We start from the raw sequence: 25,140 nt of genomic DNA, 5'->3' as shown, positions 1-25,140 counted from the left end.
CTCAGTCTACTCGGAGTCAAATACCACCTATAAAACATTTTATACCAATTTTCTTTTAAGTCCATAGCATATGTGTATTTCAATTTTTTATTCCACATCCTTTCCCATTCCCCAAAGTGCGCTCACAGTTGAATTCTGCCAACTGCGAGAGTACACTCGCATCGCTTCCCTAGCAAGGGAAAACAGGCACACTAGCAAGAGAGAGAGCAGCCTTGGGCGGGGGGGGGGGGAAGGCGGGGCTTCGGAGCGAGCTCGAGCACAAACTCGCTCTCGCTTCCAGTAGTTTGCTATGGCAGGAGGCCACATTTGGTGGAGGTGGTTGACAGGGGTGGAGCTGCAGGCTATTGAAGGCTGCTCTGCTCCCTGCTGTGCTCTTTACTTCAGAGTGAGCTAGGAGGCAGGTTTCAACCCCCCCCCCGCGAAATTTTCAAAACCAACCCCCCCCCCCCGAAAATTTCAACCCCTCCCGAAATTTTTTTTCTGGCTATGGCCCTGTCCAGGTTGGTTCATCAGGTGCTCTGCCATGGCTGACTTCTCTGGTTGAAGTAGTCTGCTGTGCCTTTCATGTTCCTTGATTCGTGTTTGTAAGTCAAGTCTCTCAGCCCGCTTTGCTAGTCTTCAAGCCAAAGCGGCCACTAGGGGAGGAAATGGCGCTGTGGGGCACAAGGCCTCCCTCGGCGCGCCGCCTCAACCAATGAGGGCCCAGGAGGTCGGCGTGGGGGCGGGGCGAGGCGGACCCGCGTGGCCGCTTGGCCTGGCAGGAGGGACGGCGACAGCAGCATGCTGGGGACGCTGCTCTGTTACGTCCTGCTGCCCCTGACGCGGCTCGGCCGGGCTTTACACGGTAACCTCCTCCCCCTCCTCCTCCTCCTCCTCGCCCTCCACCTGCTACCGCGCTCCAAAGGGGGCGGCCTCGTCGTGCTGGGCCTCCTCCCAGAGAGGCTCCGAGTGGAGGCCGCTCTGCTCTCCTAGGAATAGAAGCCTGAGGGGGGTTCGGAGGCCGTTGTCGGTGTTGGCTGGGGAGGCGCGTGACAGCCTTGGGAGCTCAGGAAGCGCCTCCCCGTCCTCATCCACAACAACAGAGGAGGAGGCCTGTCAGGAGGCGCGCGGCTGCCCTTCCCTTCCCTTCATAGGCCGCCGCCATACCTGCCTTTGAAACCCCTGGCGCTCGGTAGAGTATGCTCGAATTTGCCCTAATGGAGGGGGAAGGGGGAGGCGGGCCTCAAGAGGGTTTTGAACCTTCTCTGCCATACCAAACTACAACTCTCGGGATTTCCTATCCACGGCAGCTCAACAGGTGCCAAGCCGCATTCTTTTCTCAGCGTTTGTGTTTGTACCTAAGGTGTCCGTGGCTATATTTGTACAAATAGGGTTTTTTGTGTATTTTTTGCCCATAGCTTTCCCATGAGGGTTTTTTTTTTTTTGGTGTCAGGAGCGACTTGAGAAACTGCAAGTTGCTTCTGGTGTGAGAGAATGGGGCGTCTGCAAGGACGTTGCCCAGGGGACGCCAGGATGTTTTGATGTTTTACCATACTTTGTGAGAGGCTTCTCTCATGTCACTGCATGGGAAGCTGGAGCTGACAGAGGGGGCTCATCCACGCTCTCCCCGGATTCGAAGCTGCAACCTGTCGGTCTTCAATCCTGCCGTAACAAGGGTGTAACTCACCGAGCCACCGGGGGCTCCTACCTCTGAAGATGCATGCCATAGATGTGGGTGAAATGTCAGGAGAGAATGCTACTGGAACATGGCCATACAGCCCGGAAAATTCATAGCAACCCAGTGATTCCGACCATGAAAGCCTTCAACAGCACAAGGGTTTAACCCACAGCACCACCGGAGGGCTCCTGAGGATGAGAGTATAATTCGTCCAAAGTAGGCAACTTTGGCTGAATGGGAATTTGAGGTTGGCTCTACACCAGGCATCCTCAAACTGCGGCCCTCCAGCTGTTTGGGCCTCCCACTCCCAAAAGCCCTAACAACCTTGTTCAGCTGGTACTTATTTATTTATCGTGTCAGAAGCGAGTTGAAGGTACAGTTAAAATGCATTTAAAAACACTAAAAGAATGTCACTGTGAGAAGGTCCTCCATTGTGCATGTTGTCAGCTCACAGCGGCTGCTCCCAATGAAAACACAAGACCACGCTCTGATGTCAAAGAGAAACTTTACTGCTGGAATCATAGACATTCAAAAAGCCGAGATTGCCTGGCACCAGCCGGCACCTCCTTATATACCCTCCCCCTCATTCAAAAATGTCTCTCCCGCCAATGTAGTAGATGGTCTGTGGTTTGCTGTTCTCCACACTTGCATGCCGTGGACTCCACTTTGTAGCCCCATTTCTTAATGTTGGCTCTGCATCTCGTGGTGCAAGAGCACAGACTGTTCAACGCCTTCCAGGTTGCCCAATCTTCTGTGTGCCCAGGAGGGAGTTTCTCATCCCGTCTCAGCCACTGATTAAGCTGCTCGGTTTTAACCTGCCACTTTTGATCTCTGTTTTGCTGAGGTGTTCCGTGAGTATCTCTCTCAATCTTAGGAAACTGTTTCTTGATTTAAGCTGTTGGCGTGCTGGGCTGATACCTGAACAGAGGATGGGCTGGAGATGTCACTGCCTTGGTCCTTTCATTATTGGTTACTACTTCCCAATTGTTGTCAGGTGGTGCAGTACCAGCTTAACAGTATAATTTCTCCAGTGGTGTGGGGCATAGACATCCTGTGGTAATGCGGTATGTCTTATTAAGAGCCACATCCACTGTTTTAATGTGTTGAGATACATTCCACACTGGGCATGTGTACTCAGCAGCAGAGTAGAAAAGCGCAAGGGCAGATGTATTCACTATATAATAATAATAATAATAAACTTTATTTATACCCCACCACCATCTCCCCAATGGGGACTCAGAGCGGCTTACATGAGACCAAACCCAAACAACAAATTACAATAAAATAAAACCGAAAACGCAAACAATAAACAACTACAACATAATTACATAAAACATGTGAAAACATAGCAATATTGAATTACAATAGGCACAATCACAATGACAGTGGGTGGGCTACATGTAATGGTTAAAAGAGAGACTAATTAAAACTGATTAAAACTCAGGTGAGATAACAAAGAGACCGATTATTTGTGGTGGAGGATTCATTATAGTGGGGGTTGTGGAATCAAGCTTTCCCACAAAGAGGGGGGGGGGGGGATATGTACTCCAATGACAAAACATTGAGGCTAGGCAATAGTGTGAGAATGTAAACCTGGTTAAATACCTAGTTGTGATCCCCAGGTTGTGCCAGTCAGCTTTCATACAATATTATTTCTAGCACCCACCTTTTGCTTGATATTCAAACAGTGCTTCTTATAAGTCAGAGAACGGTCCAGGGTAACTCCCAGGTATTTTGGTGTGCTGCAATGCTCCAGTGGGATTCCTTCCCAGGTAATCCTCAGAGCTTGATTGAGATGCTTGTCTGTTCTTAAGATGAAAAGTACACATCTGCATTTTAGATGGATTAGGAAACAGTTGGTTTCCCCTGTAATAGGCAGTAAGAGCACCTAAAGCTTCAGTAGGCTGTTAGGAATTGTGGGAGTTGAAGTCCAAAACACCTGGAGGGCCAAAGTTTGCCCATGTCTGGTGTAGATGCATCAAACACGCAAGGCACTACAACACACTGGCAAATGCATGTTTATTTTCAAAGAGATAGCTATGTTTATCTTTGTGAGGAGAGGAAGGGGAGCACGAGCTTTGTGTTACCTTTCAGATTAACCCGTTTATTTCAGTGTAATATTTGGGGGACTACAGGTACATCTGAAGATGTCGATGTGGAATAGTAGGAGCTAGTGGTTAGACTGGGACTTTTAGATACAGCCATGAAATTCCCTGGCATACCTTGGTGGCCCGAGTTACTTCCGGAACTGTTGTGAGGAGAGAAAGTGGAAAGAAAGAGCCACCCATGCTACCTGGGGTTCACTGTAACAAACAAATTAATTAATCCTTGCAACAGTTCTGTAAGGGTAGTTGGTATCAAGTTCAAGACATTTTACTGCCTGGGGCCAGAACAGCAAGGACAACCTCACTTACCTCAAGTCAAGATATATATAGTAGCCAAGGGTGTTCAAGTTACTTTGGCATCTTGGGAAAAAAACACACAAGCATCTCCCCCATCATGGCAGTAAACACAAAACAGCAATAAGCTGACAAATTGCTGCATAATCAGCAGTCTGTGGGAGGAAAAAACAAGAACAACTAGTTTCCACTTGTATGAGGCTTGGAAACACCTTTTAGGCTTGTCGTGTAAGTACACTTATATAGACACCCATTTCTGTCTAGTTTCAATGCAGGGTATGGTACTAAGACAGCTTGGGGTGCCCTGACTGGGGACATATTCTAGGGGAAATATGTAAGTGTCATATTCTCTTGATATTTGTAGACCTTTAAATGGCTTTTGGTATTGATCTTGGTATCTCATTGGTCTGGTGCCATTGGTTGGAAGGCACTGTGTTATGGTGAGTTCTGTTCCAGTCTGTGAGGGCAAGTCCAGAGTATAGCGTTCAGTGGAGGGGAGAACCCTTTCATCTCCAGAGTCCACTGTACTTTTATATATCCTATACTATTCAACATCAATATGAAATTCATATCTTGTCTCCCAAGTGTTCAATATCAATATGATGCCTCTGAGAGAAGGTACTAGGAATTTTGGTGTTAGGGTCTATGAGTATATTCATTACACTCACCAGTACTTCTTGTCATTGGAGTTGTTTGGGGTTAGTACCTGGAATCTCTAATGGACTGGATTAAGGCCAATAAAATAAAGTGGAGATTGGAAAAGCTGGAGGATCTGTGGACAGGCGTTTCTCAAGCCTGAGAATTGTGTAAGGAACATGACTTGGATGGATTTGCACTCTTTTTGAAAGTTCAGGTGTGTTGCTTAGAAGTGCTCTTGGATCTATGTATGTCTCTCCAGGCCCTAGGTAGTTTCTGTGGTTCAGTTTCAGTTTGCCTCTAGCAACAGCTTTTTCAGGCATAACAAGGATAACTTAACCACAATCCAAGTGGTAACTTCACAATTAGACTGCTGAAGTTCACTCTGTGTGGAGTTGCCCTTGAAGAAAACATGGAAGCTGGTGCAAAATGCATGATTTGAACTGCTGATTGGAAAGCTATGTGGAAAACATGAAACATCATTTCTAAAGGAATTGTGCAGGCTGCCAACATGCTTTTGGGCTGAATTTAGGATGCTAGGATAACATGTAAGTCCTCAACGTCTTGGCACCGTGATATCCAAGAGAACGCTTCTCTCCCATCTATGCCTGCCTGACAGTCTTTTAGAGCAGTGGTTCCCAGCCTTTGGGCCTCCAGGTGTTTTGGACTTCAACTCCCAGAAATCCCATCCAGCTTGCCAACTGTTAAGAACCACTTGTGTAAAACTAGTGAGAGCAGTATATTGTGGGAGAGTTCCTTCTCTGTTGTGGTACTTGGGGAGTGGAATAACTTCAATTCAGAGGTCTGATGGGTAACAACTGTGTTTTGGTGCCCTTTGGGGTCTATTTGGTTGTATGCAATATGTACATATGCTATTGTTGGCATTGCAATACACATTGTTTTACCTGGTAGAAAAAGTTTCACTCACCCAGATCTCATGCTCAGCTAAAGTGATCAAGAAAATGTTCCTAAATGTCATCCAAATAATGAATCAGAACTGCAGTATTATGAAAATGTTTTAAAAATGTAGAAAATATGACTCAGGCTGCTTGTATTTCTTCTGTGCCAATTGATCCCCCTGAGTTGGCACACAAACTCCCTTGTCGAGTTTAAATAGTTTTAACCAGCCGAATTTTGCTTCACTTAGGAATCATGTGGATTTTTAATTCTTCTTCTCACACTGTTTTAAAAGGATTTTTTTTCTTTTAGCAGATGCTTTCTTTACGTGTCGGAAGAACGTGCTTTTGGCAAAGAGTGCGACCACCCATATAGACAACTTTTCTGCTTCAGTCAGTGGAAAGCCAGTCTCAGAGGAGCAGCAAGCCCTGCTGCAGCAGTGGCTAGAGGAAGGAGCTGGTGAGGTACATCCCAATGAGAGTGCTTCAAAACCAGAGAAGATATCAGCCGTTTTGGCTACTGAGTGGCGAGAAGGCCCAGAGCTACTGATGACGAGCTTAAGCGACCTGAACATATCACCAGAGTCTGGTGACCAGGAGCAGCCACAGCAGCAGTATGTGGACCAGACTGAAGTATCTCCTGAACTACAGGAGTTTGTAGAAACGACACTGTCAAATTTACCAGCAGAGGAGAGAGATGCCCTAGGGGACAATGCAATATGGGCAGCAGTAAGGACACATGCTGCTCCTCAGATTATTGATGCTGCTCCTTTATCCACAGAAGTGTGGATTGAAGACCCTGCTATTTTAGCTTGGAGTCCTGCCCAGGAGAGTGATGTGGGGTCAGTGGAGGGAGGAGTGTGGCCTTTTCAGAACACAGGTCAATTTCAGCCACTTCCAATTGAGATACCTTATCATGGTAAGTACACAGTATCATGGTGAGTAAGATACCTTGTCATGGTATGGCATGGCTGTATGATCTTTCCCACATGTGAATCTTAGTTATGTCAGGTGGTGATGAAAAGGCTTTTTTACAAGCCTTACATTTCCTTGGACTCTTTGAAGATATGTGTATCCTTTCATGCTACATTTTCAGAATAATTTCTGGTTTAATTTAATTCACTCTTCCTCAGTTTAATGCTACCTAGGTGACTAGGAGGCAAGATATTTGTGTCAGGAACAAGCATGTCAGATCAGCTTTATTTCCTTAGTGTTAGTAATTTAGTGAATTATGAGACATAGTATAGCTCAATTTAACCAAAGCATTTGACCTCATTTTTCATTATATTCTTCTTGATAAGCTGGTAAAATAAGGTGGATGATATTGCAATTAGGTGGATCCACCTACTTAAAAAACTTTATTCAGTGAGTTTCAGTTAATGGCTCAGCATTCTCCTTGATGAATGTCTACAGCAGTATGGAATCGGGATCTATTCTAGGTCATGTGGTGTTAAAACATTTTAGCAGATAAACTGGATGGGTCTATGAGTGGTTACTGAGCAGATCTGCATATAGTTAGGAGGTATAGCTAATGCTGTAGAATTTAAAATCAATCCTCTTTCATTCTGGAATATTGAAATGAAATTCTGCAGAATTAAATGTGAAGTCTTGCATGTGTTACAAGAAAAAAATTCCAAGTATAGGATTGGTATAGACTTGGTTTGGCCACAACTGACATGAAAGGAGCTCAAGTGTAATGTATATCATTAGCTAAATATGACCTAGCAATGTTATAAGTGTCTAACAAAGCTGTCATAAACTGCATTAAGAGAAGTTTGTGCATTACAGAAAGTAATTGTTTTACTCTGTTATATGCTAGTGAAGCCAAATTGGGGTATTCACAGTGCCTACTTCTAGAAGCCCCATTTTAGCAAGAATATTGGCAGACTATATCTAAAGAAATACAACCAAGATTATGACCATTTTGAAACCCAAGTCCTATGAAACACTGCATATGTTCAGCCTGTAGTAGAGATTAAAGGGATAAATGTTGTTATATTTATTTATATCCTGCCCTTTTCTTAAAAATGAGACATGGGGCACCTTAATGATTTTTTAATAAAAAACAGTATAGATTGGAAATTATAAAAACATCAGTAAAAATAAGATATACTTTAAAAACAATTAAACAATCTGTAGTTAAAACCTTTAAAAATAATTTAAAAGCCATATAAGAAGACAACAGAAGAACACAGTACACAATTAGAAATTCATCTCAGTCATTTCTAAAAGCCTAACAGAATATGAATGTTTTACTTGCTATGAGAAAGGGGGGGGGGGGGGGATCATTGTAGCCTTCTTAGGAAAGAAGTCCAAAACCCTTGAAGCAGCCACCAAAAACGGCAGCTCCCTTATTCCCATCAAATGAGTTTGAGAAAGAAGTGTGGGAAACAGAAGGGCCTTTCTCAAAGATATTTGAGCTCTAACATACTCCTTAGGGAAATCCAGTCCTTCAAAGAGTCTGGACCTTAGTAGTATGGGGCTTCATAGGTCTTCACCAGCACTTTAAATTGCGCTAATAAATAGAGTGGCTGCCAGTGGAGGTATTGCAAGAAGGGAGTTGTAAGCTCTTTATAGCCAACCCCAGTTGACAATCTGCCCATAGCTCTTTGAGGGAACTGAAGTATCTGAGCACTTTTCAAAGGCCACCCATGTAGCTTGCATTTCAATAATTTGAGTGGACTGTAAGTCTGGCATGGGTTACCATGCCTGGGTCAGACTTCTCTAGGAATCGGTACAGTTGGTGTAGTAGGTATAATTGTGCAGATTCACTACTGGTTATCCATGAAATCTGGACGTCCAGAATTGGGGCCAAACTTACATCTTCAGGGGGAGCGCAGACCCATTTATTATATGCTGAATATGTATTCTTTTGACTGACCAGGAGCACTATTGTCTTGTCTGAATTAGGCTTCAACTGATTTGGGCTCTGGTTTACGAGCTTCCTTGAAATTAAGTGGAAACGAGTAATACAACTGGACATAAGTAACATACTGTGACACCTGAGCCCAAAACCTCAGCAACCTCTCGTAGTAGTTTCATATATATGGTTACTGTAAGAGTGGACAAAACAAAGAGAGAATTCACAGGCCAGTTGCTAAGGAATTAAAGAGGAATCACCCAGCACAACCTTTTAATGAGGAATAGAGCCAGTGTAAAACAGTACTTTTTTGCTCCAGAATTGCCCCAAATACACTGCAAAGGGGTGTAGAGGGTGTTTCCATCATGTCTGATGCCTCAGGGGTCTCTTCCAGTGCTTTGATTGTAGAACAAAAGTAGAAAATGCACCAAATGCAACTTTGCAATTAATATGCATGTTTTTAAAAACGCCCCAAGTCTAGTGATTATTGGAATAGCAAAAAGCAGTTGTGGAGTGAAGAGTTTAATCCATTCTTTTCATGCTGAGGTCCTGATGAAAATTGGTTCTCTGTAGTTGCTGTTGGGAGGGATTTTTTCCCACATGTGGTGTAATATCTGTTTTGAAAAACCTGCATGATAAATTGATTTAATATGTTTGATATGGTCCTAAAGATTGAAATCAAAATGCTGTTGCTATCATCAGTATCTCATACACTTAAATAAAGTTAAAAGGAAACCTAGCAGCCATTAAATTGGACTTGAGACTGTGATTCTGGCAGGAGGTAGTTTGAGAAACCATCCCAATGCAACTCCTTCTGTCTATATATCTTCTTGTTGCTTGCAAATATACCCTTAACCTTTGTTTTCCTCCTTTCTTACATAGAGATTCTTTGGAGAGATTGGGAAGATCTTTCTGCTCAGGCTTGCATCCCAGAGCTGGGCTCAGAGGGGAGTTCTTTGTTTGAATTCAGAGTCATGTCCTACAATATTCTGGCCCAGGATCTGATAGAGCAGAGCCCTCATCTTTACATGCATTGTCACCCAGACATCCTGAACTGGAGCTATCGTCTCACCAATCTCTTACAGGAGATCCAGCATTGGGATCCTGATGTGAGTAGTGAAATTTCAGGTTTGTCAGGCACACTTAAAAATGGCAAGTTATCGTTACTGACAAATACAAAGTAAAAATGCATGTTTTCTTCTTCGCCTTCCTCTGAAACAATATTTTCATGTACTTCAGGCTTTTACTTAGGATGTCCTAAATCTTGTCAAGAAATGTTTCCTGCCCAGCCATAGCAGTAAGCTATGGGAACTCAGGGTAACCTCTTCATACTATTAAAAGACTGACTTCTTTAAAACGTACCAAAAACATCCTAACTCATACAGACATATCAATGTTAACTAGCTTTGTTCTGAGTTTCATGTAGGCATGTAGCATATTAATTTCCTCCCACATTTTCCAGTACTTTGTCCTTTTTCAAAATTCTCATTAGGAATATTTTCCTTTCCAACAGCCAAATATCTTGTTAACCTTGGTCTGCAATCCATACATTAGTCTTTCCACCACAGGATTCCACCTTCACCATAAGTCTTGCAAAGTAGACATGATCCTCAGGAATCCTCATTTGGTCATTAACGTCCAAGACTTGGTTCAATATTGAACCCTGACACACATTACTGCTGGAAGATGTTTATTGGGGTTAGACGATGTAGCAGTTGGCATATAGCTGAGAAGCATTCTAGTCCTTTTGTTAATGAATTTTTTGGGGGTGGGGGGGGGGGCAAAATGACTAATTCTGCGAAGGCTAAAGACCTTGTCAAACTACATGTCCTGTGATTCTATGGCATTAAAACGTGACAGTTAAAATCATGTCAAACTGCATTAATTCTATAGTGTAGGTGCTCCCAGTGTCATTTATACAAATTAAGTCCTGGACAGCTGCTAATGTTTGGTCATGAAGCTCTTAAGGATTTCAAAATCCATCTTCTGGTGTCGCTCGCGTGCTATTTGTTCTATTAGTATCTGATAATGGAGTTCCAGAGTTCTGTTCTGTGGGACATTTGAAATGTCTACTTTGGCGTTTCTACTGTTGGAAGTCCACTGAACTCTGGGTTCTATATACCACATTTGATTTTTTGTGAGCATCTCCAGTTTTAGTCTCCTGCTTTTTCAAAACTCTTTGCACCTCTTTTCTTGCTCATGTTTGAATACATAACTGAAATGTGCAGTGCTCCAGGATACTGTATTTTAATATTCTATAGCAAGTGGAAGTGAGGGAGAGAAACTGTTTAGATAAAAGCAGTTAGGATTAGACATATTTTCTGTTTTGCTGATTTATAAGGGCAACTGCTATGTATGTGCTCTTTTTTCTTGTTCCAGATTCTCTGTCTCCAAGAAATTCAGGAGAATCACTTTTGGGAGCAACTGGAACCAGCACTTATGATGATGGGTATCTATTTTCATTTTGATAATAACTAGACCAAGGTTGCCCCCTCTGATGCCTCCGAACATTGCCAATCTCTTTCTGATTATTTGTCTTACCTCTTTAGTCTGATCAGAGGCATGGTTGCGTAAAGTTTCAGTGATCTCTTGAAAGTTCCTTGGGGACTTCACTATTTGGGAACTAGCTCAGAAGTTTGTTCTCCCTATTCTCTCCTTATGGGTTTCTGAAAAGTGTTAAACCAAATTCTTCCTCAGGGCCAAAGTAGACATTGTAGATGTGGAAGGCTTCGGTCAGAGTGCAGCAATGGTGGTGAAAGGAGCTGTTTAACTTTCTACACAAACCGCTGTTTCCCCACCCACACAGATTTCTTTCATGTTGCAGGAGGGGCAGACTTTTATTTTACTGCTGAGATGGAAAATAGCCCGAGTGTTTGTCTGAAAATGCTTTGTATTTCCCTTTGCTTTCAGTGAAACACACCCATAGTCCTCACACCCACACTCACACTTCTTGTCATGTAAGAATGGAGATATTCACACCTCTTCTCCATGTGCTGGGACCTGTTTGAAAATGGACTGGTATGAAGACATTCAGCACCATCCTGGCTTTTGAAAACTCTCTTGTGGGAGTGGCAAAGATTAGGTCATTCCCCAATCCCAAGAGAGAAATCACATGTATTCATCACAATAAATATATCATTGGGTAGATGAGAGTTTAATCTATGTGGGGGGAGAAGATGCACAACAATGATTATTTTTGCATGTTATCTCTCCCCTGCGGCAGTGGGAAATTGGTGGTAGACTTGGAAACCAACAGTGGATGGTCAGGGGATTGATTTAAAGCAGAACAATATACAGAGGTGAAAGGTAGTCCTTGCCATTCCTCTGCTTACACTGCATAACTCTGTAGAACTGCATTCTGTCTGGAAAATTTATTTATTTATTTATTTATTGCAGTTACTTATACCCCGCCCTTCTCACCCCCAAGGGGGGACTCAGGGCGGCTTACAAACAAAGGCACAAATTCGATGCCTGTCAAAATATACATCATATATAAAACAGTATAAACATTTAACAACATTAAAACACATCACTACATAATATAATAAAAACAATTTCATGCACAGTGAGATTCAGAGTTCCGAAATGTCCATTCATTCCAACAATTCCTGCTCATCAATGGGTCCTTATTTTAGCTGCCAGAATGTCCAAAAGCTTGGTCCCAAATCCAGGTCTTCAGCTTTTTTCTGAACGACAGAAGGGAGGTCGCTGATCTGATCTCCCCGGGGAGTGAGTTCCATAGGCGAGGGGCCACCACCAAGAAGGCCCTGCTCCTTGTCCCCGCCAGCCTCACTTGAGATAGAGGCGGGGTCGAGAGCAGGGCCTCCCCAGATGATCTTAAACTCCGAGGTGGGACGTAGAGGGAGATCCGTTCGGACAAATACACTGGGCCGGAACCGTATAGGGTTTTGTAGGTTAAAACCAGCACTTTGAATTGTGCTCGGAATTGGATTGGCAGCCAGTGGAGCTGATGTAACGGGGGTAGTGTGCTCCCTGTACGTCGCTCCGGTGAGCAATCTGGCTGCTTCCCGCTGTACTAGTTGTAATTTCCAAGCAGTCTTCAAAGGCAACCCCACGTAGAGTGCGTTGCAGTAATCCAAGCGGGATGTGACAAGAGCGTGGACCACCGTGGCCAGATTTGACTTCCCGAGGTACGGGCGCAGCTGGCGCACAAGTTTTAATTGTGCGAAAGCTCTCCCGGCCACCGCCGAGACCTGGGGTTCCAGGCTCAGCGATGAGTCCAGGATCACTCCCAAGCTGCGAACCTGCGTCTTCAGGGGGAGTGTAACCCCGTCTAACACAGGCTGTAACCCTATACCCTGTTCGGCCTTACAACTGACCAGTAGGACCTCTGTCTTGTCTGGATTCAATTTCAATTTGTTAGCTCTCATCCAGTCCGATACAGAATGGAAGTAATATTTCATAGCTTATTTACAAAAGCAGAAGTGAGAAGAATGGCTATATTATCTCATCATGCTTAAAGATACTTGAAACCTAATTCTGTGTGCTTTTACTTAGAGTTTACTGGACCTTTCTCTGTCTGACCAGAGTAGAGCCAATAACCAATTGGATACACCTGTGTGTTGATTCACTAATCAACAATTGATTGAATTCCAGATAGTGGGTGTTTAAAGACTGCAGCTTGAAGTAGTTAGTTGGTTAAATTGTTCTAATAATGGCTTTTGTTGTTTGGCTAGGCTTTACCTGTATCTTCAAGCGGCGGACAGGAAGAAAGACAGATGGATGTGCCATCTGCTATAAGCAGAACATGTTCCAGCTGATCAGTTCAAACCCTGTGGAGTTCTTTCGGCCTGGCTTAGACATCCTCAACAGAGACAATGTGGGTCTGGTGTTACTACTGCAGCCCTTACTACCAGAAGGTTTAGGAGACAAATCAGTCAGTCCTTTATGTGTGGCAAACACTCATGTGTTGTACAATCCTCGTCGAGGAGATATCAAACTAGCCCAGATGGCTTTACTCCTGGCAGAAATTGACAAGACTGCAAAAATGGCTGATGGCAGTTATTGTCCTGTCATCTTATGCGGTGACCTGAACTCTGTACCTGACTCACCGCTGTACAAGTTCATTCGAAATGGCCAGTTGTATTACCATGGGATGCCAGCCTGGAAGGTAAGCAGAGGAAGAGCTAATAGATAGTGGCAGCTGGATTGATGTAGCTCTTTAGTGTGTAGTCCCTTTCTCTCTGGCCTTAGAAGTGCCTAAGAATACACCTTGCTTTTTCTTTGTATCTCTTTGTAGTTTTATTTCTTTCTTTCTTTCAGCAAAGCCGATTAATTTCCTTTCCACTAAAAGGAGAGCACTAAAGTCTTTATAAACGGAGGGTTTTATCTGTTTGACTGTTATTTCCATTATTGTTACTCTACACTCATGCAAAGTAGGAAGTGTGTGAAGTAGCTAAAGTAGGCACATAAACATGGAACTGTCAGGTTTAAAACTTGTCAGTAAATTAAATCAAAACTTTGATTTTAATCCAAGCAAACAGTTTTTTTGCCCAGTTCCAGTATATGTTAGACTTACTCCTCATAACATTAAATGACAAAAAACAACAAAAGGGAGATCAAATAGGTACATTTTTTCTGTAATTGATACTATGAAACCTGTTATGCCACTCACTGCCATGTGAGTGGCAACTGTAAGATGTAGGTGTGTGATTTGGATGCACAGATATCTCTTGTGCATTAATAATTTTTAAGATTATTACATTCTAAATCTCCTTCTGTCCTTGGTTGTAGTGTTACCATCTGCTACAGTTAAGTTTCCAGAGCCCTGAAATGACCAGAAAGAGTCTCGATTTGATTAGGCCACTCTTTTCTTTGTGATCATTAAGTTTCCATCATCCTATGTACCTATTGGAATTATAAAACACATTTACTCTGCAAACCAGGGGTGAGAATGTGCATCCTTAACTTGTGAATCCTTAACTTATTTTTCTTTGGAGGGAGGGATGGATAAAAATGCCGAGGAGGCCCTAAAGTCTTGTGGCTGGAGTGGTTATTAGCCATTTAGCTGTGTTTGGGGCCTTTTTGTACTCTTAGCATTTTGGGACTTGAACAAGATTTTTCTTCAAGTAGGAAGTGTCCATCTAGCATGGGGATAATGGAGGCCATTCTGTGGTTAAATGGGTGCAGGGAATGGGGTTGCAACCCTCCAGAGTTCTGTTTTAGTGAGGAACCAGTGAAGCCCACAAAGCCGTAACAGTTGGCCCACCAGTGGAAGCGGTAAATCTTGGTTTTCTGATCTTATTTAAAGGTGCATGTGCACCGACTGTCAATTTTTGCTGTGTCTGAGAAGAGGATATGCCTCAAAAGACTGCTGCAAGTATTTGTGTTTTGCCCCTTCTGCCTCTGTAGGTGTCTGGACAGGAAGAACTCTGTCAGAATTTACACCAGCGGAAACTGCTGACACCCCTTTGGCCTAGCTCCCTGGGTATAACTGATAGCTGCCAGTATGCCACTCTTTGCCAAAGCAAGAAGTCAGGTGAGCTTCCTGGGGGAATTGCAATTTTGATTTCTTCCACAAACTTTACATTTGAAAGTAGCATTTCTTTTTCTTTTCCTTTCTTTAATAGTCTGGAGCCTTTCCACCTTACTACTTTTTCAGTTTCCCAAAGTAACCTTTTTCCTAAAGACAGTGACTGTAACATTTGATATTTTGTGCTATCTTCCTAAATTTTTGAACACAAATCCCATTGAAAGGAATATGGTTTATTTCTGTACATGGATAAGATTTCATTGTCCTTTGGTAATTTTTACTGCAGTGAAACTAGCAATGATCTTCATGCCCTTATTTATGTCCTGAATTAGAGAATACAAGGTACTTTTCAGGTTGTATGGAGTTTCTCAGAATCTTTTATGTAACACTGACTGGTCCTAACTTTCTTACAATAATGGAATTCAGAAAGGAGTGGAAGAGTTATTTCCACAGTTGCCAACTATTTCTGTGGTTTGCAGCACAGTAGCAAAGCGCAAGGGCAGATGTCTTTACTGTATCTGGTTGTGATCCCAAGGTTGTGCCAGTCAGTTTTTGTACAATATTATTTCTAACACACACTTTTTGCTTGAAAAGCACATGTCTGCATTTTAGATGGATTAGGAATCAGCTGGTTTTCCTTATAATACTCAGTAAGAGCACCTCAAGTTCTGTGGTTATGTAATATTGTTAGGGTGGCTATAACCCCCTTACTTTTCTTATGCCATCTGGACAGTGATATTCTTGGGTGCTCTGTTTTGAAATTCTCCTATCACAATGTTGATTTTATTTATTTTTCTGTTTATTTTTATCCAAATGGTCTCCCTCTGGTTTGATCACTTGCATGGATTTATGTAAAAGTTAATTTGTCATTAACATTTAATGCTACGCTTCTTCCTTTTCTATACACCTCAATTATTATTTTCCAATTGTAGCAATCATCTCACCTTTTATAACCCCAAAATCATATTTACCTTCCTGAACAAGAACTTCAAGCTGTGAGAGCTGTTCAGCAGTGGAACTCTCTGCCCCAGACTGTGGTAGAGGCTCCTTTGGAAGCTTTTAAACAGAGGCTGGATGGCCATCTGTCGGGGGTGCTTTGAATGCAATTTTCTTGCTTCTTGGCAGGGGCTTGGACTGGATGGCCCATGAGGTCTCTTCCAACTCTATGATTCTATGATTCTTGTTCGTTCCCGAAATTCTGCGCATAGGCATCCAAAGCATTACACTTTTTTTCTATTGTGAATTTTACTATACTTTCCATTCTCACACTCAACTATTTTTGAATTCACATCCTTTTGTTTGGAAGATACTTTTTATAGACGTTTAACCTGTCATTTTCAATCCCCAAAGGATTTAGTTTAATTCCCTCTTGATCAGATTGCCATGCTTTTGCCAAATATATTTTCCCCAATTTTTGTGAAGTGTAGTGTAACTTATCTGTAACTAATAATCCTTTGTCTAAGGCCTGAATATAATGTTCACAGAAGCCAAACCTCTCCTGTTAATATAATCTGCATAGCCAGTCATTTCCTACAAGGTCTTCAAATTCTTGTCTCTATCTTTAACTGGTACAATTGGCAGGAATATATTTCACTGGTAAAATCGGTGAGAATACTACCGGGGCCTCTAAACTCTTCAGTTTTCTACTGAAAAGTGTTTTTTGCAGTGATGTTGGCTCCCACATGAATCAGGAGAAAGGGGTACTCCTTTCTGTTCTTGATGAGCTTTGACAACCTGTCAATGGCACCCTGGTTACATATGCCTAGGAAGACAGCACACTTCCCATTTCATCTTGTCCAATTGGCATACAATTCCCTCGATGCCCATGAACACTAGCACCTTTCTTTTTTTCTTGCTGCATTGGCAGTTTTTCTTATTGTTTCCAATCAGTGAGGGAAACCTACTAAATGATCTTGGGGAAGTCTAAGAGTAAGGCATTGATAAGCCACTTCTGAATAAATCCTTCCAAGAAACCTCAGTAATAGGGTTGCCAAAGCTATTGTTATGTCTGCAATGGACAACTTCAGGGACTGTTTTTTCCCTCTATAACTCTCTGCTGGTAGCGCTAGGTTTCAGAGTTCCAAATTCCCATGGCAAATGAACACTGGGAGTGGTTTCTGGTCCATTTCCAGTTTAACTTCCCCCACAATTTGGGGTTTTTTGACTTGCCAGTCCTGAAAAACAGATTTTTTTAAAATCCACCCCCACCCTGCTGCTAGTGGACCACACTTTGTGCATCCTGATCTAAACCTTTGAAGGGAAAAAAACGTAGATCAGGTCCCAAGATCATCTTGCAAACAAACTAGTAAAATGTTTGCAGGTGACCCCAAATTGGGAGGGCTAGCTAATACTCCAGAAAACAGGGTTAGAATGGCCTCAACAGATTAGATTGTGGGGCCAAAAGTAACAAAATGAATTTCTGATCAAGTAGGATATTTCACTTAGGCAGAAAAAACGAAATGCACAGGTACAGGATGGGTGACACCTGACTCGACAACAGAATATGTGAAAAAGATCTTGAAGTCTTAGTGGACAACAAGTTGAACATGAGCCAACAGTGTGATGCAGGAGCTAGAAAATCCAGTGGGATTTTGGGCTGCATCAAAAGAATATAGTGTAATTGTGCCTCCCTATTCTGCTTTGACCTCACCTAGAATACTGTGTCCAAGTCTAGGCACCACAATTCTAGGGAGATATTGTTTAGCTGAAATGTGTTCAGAGTAGGGCAGCTAAAATTCACAATGGTCTGGAGGCAAGTAGGCTTGTTTTCTGCTACCCTGGAGACCAGGACTAGGAGCAATGGCTTCAAATTACAGGACAGGAGATTCCACCTGAATATTAGGAAGAACTTCCTGAATGTAAGAGCTGTTCAAATGTGGACTCTCTGCCATGTAGTATGGTGGATGCTCCTTTCTTTGAGGCTTTTAAACAGGCTGGATGGCCATCTGTTGGGGGTGCTTTGTACTTTTCCTGCATGGCAGTGGGTTGACTAGATGGCCCATGTGTTCTCTTTCAACTCTATTATTCTATTGTTTTATAACACTGAAAGTTGTAAATCTATGGTTTTTCGTTTTCAGATGTCTCGGGTCATAAGGCTTGTCCCTTATTTTGTTCCTTGCCATTTAAAAAACTTGTTTACATTTTTATCATTGTGTATTCCTTCCAGTGTCATCGGTGAGGCAGGAGGAGGAGTAAATTCAGTATAAGTAATCAATTTGAACACCTCTGAACTATTTTTTCTTGCAGACAGGCGCAAATACAGCCGTGCATTCTTGCTTCAGTTCCGCTACTGTGATGCTGCTTGTGAACGACCTTCAGACCTGGTCCTGTTGGAAGGTGTGACAGATGCTGTACCAGGTACCCAAACATGGCCTCCCCCGATTCTGCTGCTTGTAGCAATTATATGCGTCATAGGCAAAGACCTTTTAATAGTTAATGATTTCCTACATTCCAGAAAGGTTTATGAATTGGGTTTGGGCAACCACACCGGGGTGTCTGTAACTGTCAACCTCACCTGCTCTAGTCTTTAGCTCCGTCTACTACTGGTAGGTGATTTCTGACCGACCAGTAGTTTGGCAATTGGTCTACCCAACTTGTGAAGGTTTCACAGCATCTCTTGCGTTGAGGAAGGATATCAGTTTTTTAGTACTCTTATTATTTATTTTGTGAAATCTGCCTGATCTGGTGTAACATGAGGAATCTTTGCATATTCTGTGCTTCTCCTTAGGGCAGCCTGTTGTGGTTTGGTAGATACAGGTCTTTTTGTATCAATAGCAAATCAATGATCCAAAAGAATCTTGTGACAAATGCCACAAATCTCAAGGCAATTTGTGGTTGTGTGTTTGTGTGCGGGTTTTTTTTTTTAAAGGGTTTTCAAGATAAGAGATTTTGCAAAAAAACAGATTCTCTTAGAAGCCAGAAATTGATTATGTCTGAGTTCTTAAATGCCCCTAAAGTAGTTTGGAAGACAGGAAGCTGCCTTATTCTGAGTCAGACCATCGATCTGTCTAGTCCAGTATTTGCTCAGGATACAGCTGTCCAGGTAGAATTCTTTCCTAGCCCTGCGTGGAGAGACATGGTATTATCTGATGATGTCCTACCACAATATTATCAAAAACTTCCAGAATAATTTTTAAAATCAGATGTGTGTTCAGGTTAGTATGGTGTTCTTCAAGTCCTTTCAAGACATATATGTTACATGGATAGCAGCACTGTTACTCATCCCTTGAATAGAGAAATATGAATCCATAGATGGCTAAATAGCCAGATCCATTTCTGACTAAGGCAGAAATTCTTAGCTCTGATAACTTCTGCATGTAAACCTGTTGCTAGTGTTTGCCAAGAAAGAATTTGAGACCCAGTTAGATTTTTTGTTAGAAGCATCAAGGCAATTTACATTCATCAGTGAAACTAGTGATTCCTCAATTTTGGTGTTAAACGATGGGGTTGAGGTAGGCAGCAACTTTCATTCTGCCTTTTATTGCAAGTCATGCTCAATGCTACAAATTCAGTGGCATATATAATTGTTTTGTTTTTGTTGTGTTGTATTGTAGATTGTCCTGCATACTGGCCTAAGGAACCTATTGTGGTCAACAACTCTGATTCAGAAATGTTTTGTTCAAGGTAACCTGAATGAGAAGTGGAACAGGGGATTTAGTAACTGATGCAAGCTCATAACTAATAATATACAAAGACTAGAGAATGGTATCACTGGAGATAGTGTGTTTACAATCATAACACTCATGATGCAATAGAAGACCTAATAGCAATAGATGAGTCCGTCGTCATCGTCCCCCCACCGCCCCAAGAAAGCCTTCTCAAGAGAAGGGAGTTGCCAGAGGCAGTCTGAGAAGCTATTCTTGGAGAAATTGAGTCTTCCCAGTTTTCACAGATTTACCAGGTGAAGTGAGAGATGTTTTCCCATCCTTTTGATATAGTTAGCCAACCAGGATGGCGTAAGTAAAGTACTTTCTCCAGACTAAAATGGAGACATTGGATAAGAGTTCTATCAGGAGACTTGAACATCCACGGGCTAAACCACAGACTTAGAGCAATTCATTCACTGCCAAGACAGGTCGTATACCATCAATAAAAAACAATCCTTGCATACTTATCTGGAAGTTTACAAGGCCCAAATCATTATTCTCTGTATACTCCTTTAATTAATTCCTCCTGTTTCAATTAACACCTTTTGTCCAGATTGCAGCAGGAAGAAAAAATGTTAATTCTATTTGCAGGTCCTGAGCCCAAATTCCAATAAATCATTTGCACTCTCATTCTCTTGGAGTTAAATGCAGAGGTGCATTGTTATTTCCAAATAACTGATGAAATGTTGCTGTAGAAATAGTTTGTGAATAGCAGTTGTAATTTCCATGCTCTTGACTCCATTGTTGAATTTTGTATCCCCTTCCCCTTCTTTTGGGGAAGGGGAGTGCTTTCTTTTGTGCAGCTACCCAGGCAGTATTCAGCATGGCCTCAACCTGACTTCTGTCTACAGCCACTTCCTTCCCACAAGAGGTCGCCCTGAGATCACAACCATGCCAATGGGTGTGGGTGCCACTGTGGATTACATCTTCTACTCGGCAAAGCCAATCAAGAACGACAATCTAGAAGGTGAGGAACATGAGGGTGACACAGTTAGTTGATGAGGTGGCTACAGCCTGTATATGATGTTCTTCCTCAGGGCAATTAATGGGTCTTCTCCCCATCCATGGACCTTTTCCATTGAATTAATAGAGTACACAGAAGTCAGAAAATATATTGACTCTCTTGTTTCCATTTGAGTTTAGCTTTGCAGTGAGTTGTAGTAATATGTAGATAATATACCCGTTGTACTTCATGTGGTCTTTCCTTAAATTATGATCAGTAAAGGCTAAAATGTTTTTCCTTTTTCTTGACATAATTTCTTTTCCTTATCATAATTCAGCTCTGACATGTTCTAGCAACGTTTTGTTTACATCTGCAATTTATTCCCTAGAGTAAATCAGTATAAGTAAAAGTGTTTTTAACATTCTTCCTGACATCATTTCCTTCGCAAATCATAATGCCGTGTATTTAACTTGGGGCATTAACTTCATGTTATTAAAAAACAACAATAATCCTTCTTCCTAAGCCTAAATTGTCTCAGAAAGTCCAAAAAAATGGTGGAAATGTCCCCATACATCCTAAATTGTATTTGGGGGCACAGTATCTAATCATTTTGTGGTGAGATTCAACCCTCCCAAGTTCTGGGGAGCTAATATGGCCCTCTACCCTTCCACTGTTGGTCACTTCCATCCTCGAGGATGCCATGGGGACAATGCTAGTGTATCTGTCTCTTTCTCCAGATATTTCTACTATTCTCTATGACAGTAGGACTTAGGATCACATACAATGGAAGCTGATATAAACAATTTAAAATAGTAAAAATAAACTATAAAAATGTGGAACATCAGTTAAGATTTAAAACCATGTTCATTACCAATTGAGATAAATTAGAGGGGTCAAAAGGTTCTGATGAACAGCTTTTTTAAAGCAGTTAGGTCCTTAAAAACTGTAGTCATGGCTAGTAGCAATGCTGGCTGGGAAATTCTGGGATGTATAGTCCAAAAAGTAACTCTTCCTAGCTCTGATGAAAACTGGTTATAGATTGCATGTATGGCAATTATAGGGTAACTACAAGTTTTTGATAGCTTTGACGATGTGGTGAATGAATTAGAACCAGACATCCTGAGGAGTGAGGTTGAATGGGCCTTAAGAAGCATTGCTAACAACAAGGCAGCAGGAGACGACGAGATCCCAGCTGAACAGTTTAAAATCTTAAAAGATGATGCTGTCAAGGTGATGCATGCCATATGCCAGCAAATATGGAAAACACAAGAATGGCCATCAGACTGGAAAAAATCAACTTATATCCCCATACTAAAAAAGGGAAATGCGAAAGACTGCTCCAACTTCCGTACAGTGGCCCTTATTTCTCATGCCAGTAAGGTAATGCTCAAGATCCTGCAAGGAAGACTCCAGCAATACATGGAGTGAGAGTTGCCAGATGTTCAAGCTGGGTTTAGAAAAGGCAGAGGAACGAGAGACCAGATTGCCAATATCCGCTGGATAATGGAGAAAGGCAGGGAGTTTCAGAAAAACATCTATTTCTTCTTCATTGACTATTCTAAAGCCTTTGACTGTGTGGATCATAATAAATTGTGGCAAGTTCTTGGTGGGATGGGCATCCCAAGCCACCTTGTCTCTCTCCTGAGAAATCTGTACAAGGACCAAGTAGCAACAGTAAGAACTGACCACGGAACAACAGACTGGTTCAAGATTGGGAAAGGCGTACGGCAAGGCTGCATACTCTCACCCAACCTTTTTAACTTGTATGCAGAACACATCATGCGATGTGCGGGGCTTGATGGATGCAAAGCTGGGGTAAAAATTGCTGGAAGAAACATTAACAACCTCAGATATGCAGATGACACCACTCTGGTGGCCGAAAGCGAGGAGGAGCTGAGGAGCCTTCTAATCAAGGTGAAAGAAGAAAGCGCAAAAGCTGGGTTGCAGCTAAACATCAAAAAAACCAAGATTATGGCAACAAGAATGATTGACAACTGGGAAATAGAGGGAGAAAATGTGGAGGCCGTGACAGACTTTGTATTTCTAGGTGCAAAGATTACTGCAGATGCAGACTGTGGCCAGGAAATCAGAAGACGCTTACTTCTTGGGAGGAGAGCAATGTCCAGTCTCGATAAAATAATAAAGAGTAGAGACATCAGACTGGCAACAAAGATCCGCCTAGTCAAAGCCATGGTATTCCCTGTAGTAACCTATGGATGTGAGAGCTGGACCTTAGGGAAGGCTGAGCGAAGGAAGATCGATGCTTTTGAGCTGTGGTGCTGGAGGAAAGTGCTGAGAGTGCCTTGGACTGCGAGAAGATCCAACCAGTCCATCCTCCAGGAAATAAAGCCCGGCTGCTCATTGGAGGGAAGGATACTAGAGACAAAGTTGAAGTACGTTGGCCACATCATGAGGAGATAGGAAAGCCTAGAGAAGACAATTATGCTGGGGAAAGTGGAAGGCAAAAGGAAGAGGGGCCGACCAAGGGCAAGATGGATGGATGGCATCCTTGAAGTGACTGGACTGACCTTGAAGGAGCTGGGGGTGGTGACGGCCGACAGGGAGCTCTGGCATGGACTGGTCCATGAGGTCACGAAGAGTCGGAGACAACTGAACGAATGAACAACAACAACACAAGTTCTTGAACTACATTTTTACTTTGTGACATTACAGTATTTAATTATTTTGTCACTCTTCTATCTGAAATGTTCAGGAAGAATAACTATGGATATTGTGATCTCATTAGTCAAGGAAGATAATAGCAAGTCTTTATTAGAATGAAAGCAAATGACACAAAGGGGGGTGATGTGTAAATTAATGTCTAGATTGCATTTGGGGGCACAGTATTTAATTATTTTGTGGGGAGATTCAACCCTGTCTGTAGAAATTGATTCCTAAGTTTCTGTTGACACAATTGTGCACTTTTAAAAACCCTTTATGGTTTTCTTAATAATAACAATAAGGACAACAACAATTATATTTGTATCCCATTCCATCTCCCTGCCAAGGACATGGAACAGCTCACAACAAAAATGGTAGCCATTCGATGCCAGACATACATAATATCTGAGTATTACAGCATAAGTAAACAAGATAAACAATAACAAATAAATAAAACATAATCAAATAAGCAATTCGTGCAAATATTTCTTTGCAGTTTCTCTGTGGTTAGAGCCCAAGTTCATGTTCTCTATGTGGAGCATTTTTCATTGAACTCTGGTTTGTTTCTAGGTCCCAGGATATATCAAGATGGAGCCCTGAAGCTACTGGGACGTCTTTCCCTCCTCTCTGAAGACATCCTTTGGTCAGCAAATGGCTTACCGAACCCTTTCTATTCATCAGATCATCTGTGTCTGCTGGCCAGTTTCGGCCTAGAGATCTCCAGCTTCTGATCATGTGCCAGATCTCTAGGACTTACACATCAGTTAGTGTGACTGGGAAAATCATGCCATTTGAAGTTTGCATCAACTAACCAAAAAGAAAACCCCCACCCACTCCAGCAATTTTTCCTTCCTCACCCTTCCCTTCCCCTATTTTTGAGATGTCCTTGTTCTTTTGTCCCATGGTTCTTTTTTTCTCCATAATAGGATAACCTAAGATTTACCCTGTAATGCTGCAGTTCTAGACCGAGCTTCACTTCTAGTTTTTGACCTCTTTTTTCTCTGGCTTGCTACTCCATCTCTGAGAAGGACATCCTGCCAGCAAACAGATTTCTTGGTTTGGTGAGAATACTTTTTGCTACCTTTATATAGAAGGTGGAAGGGCTTGTTGTGTGCTCATCGCAAAGATCTTGACTGAAAGGGCAAGAGCTGGGCTGAATCTCTTACGGAGGTTCTCCTTTTTTGCTTTATGCTGCTAACAGCAGGAAAAGTAAGATTTATTATTTTCCATGACACTCAGGTCAAAGTGGTGGTGCTGCCTGGTTTTGGCAATTGTGCAAATTATATTAATTTTAGTGGTGGTGCTGCTACTACCTTTCAGAGGTAGGTGCTTGCTGGCTGCTGTTTCCCTTTATCTGGTTAGAAATGAAATGAAAACAACTGGTGCCACCTGGCACACCAGAGAGACTTTTTATTAAGGCTTCCCAGTCCAAGCTTCAGATCTTCTGCAAAAATGCCAGATACGTTTGAAAGCTTTCAGCCCACATTGTGAAGAAGTGATCTCTCAACTCTTAAGAGCCCCATTGTGTTTTATTCTCAGGTTCTGTTTGCTTTTGTTTTTATTTCTCATTGTAAGCTTTGGGACATTGTTATTGCCTCTTATGGCATCCAGAGAAGAAAGGACTGCTAAAATTGATAGGAAAAAGAAAAGTGCTTTTTTGTGTTTTGTTTGTCTGTTTGGAGCTTGGAGGCCATGCCACTGAGACCTCAGCTGGGCCTGGCAGTTGATGCTCATTTTTCTTTCTTTCAGTACTGATGGACTGTGGCTACAGAATAAGTGGTCAGCTCTAGATTAACCCCACCCTTTCCTTGAAACATGGAAACCACAAGATCTAACATCAGCTATGTGGGGGCCAAATTTATTTTGGAAAAGAAAATGTATTGGGAGTTCTCTGTATTTTTAAAGTTTTTCTTAAATTCAAAAAATAAAGTTCTATGATTTCAGAAAAA

At 42.2% G+C, this 25,140-nt stretch overlaps 1 protein-coding gene across 4 annotated transcripts; it reads left to right on the top strand.

Moving 5' to 3' along the window:
• Window positions 1-727: 727 nt before the first annotated feature.
• Window positions 728-25,140, top strand: ANGEL1 (angel homolog 1). Of its 4 annotated transcripts, none has more exons than XM_060758029.2 (10): window positions 728-844; window positions 5,905-6,507; window positions 9,331-9,557; window positions 10,828-10,897; window positions 13,146-13,579; window positions 14,821-14,947; window positions 18,188-18,298; window positions 19,495-19,564; window positions 20,391-20,554; window positions 23,762-25,140. In XM_060758029.2, exons 1-10 carry the CDS (start codon window positions 781-783, stop codon window positions 23,920-23,922), a joined length of 2,031 nt encoding a protein of 676 aa, XP_060614012.2. In that variant the 5' UTR covers window positions 728-780; the 3' UTR covers window positions 23,923-25,140. The 4 variants fall into 4 exon arrangements, with proteins under 4 accessions (XP_060614012.2, XP_060614003.2, XP_060614027.2 ...); XM_060758020.2 differs by having other exon boundaries at window positions 5,902-6,507; XM_060758044.2 differs by lacking the exon at window positions 728-844 and adding an exon at window positions 1,037-1,171.

Source organism: Anolis sagrei, chromosome 1, assembly GCF_037176765.1.
Source record: "Anolis sagrei isolate rAnoSag1 chromosome 1, rAnoSag1.mat, whole genome shotgun sequence".
Lineage (NCBI taxonomy): Eukaryota > Metazoa > Chordata > Lepidosauria > Squamata > Dactyloidae > Anolis > Anolis sagrei.
Note: the sequence above shows the minus strand (reverse complement) of the source record. Positions and strands in the feature narration are given on the sequence as shown.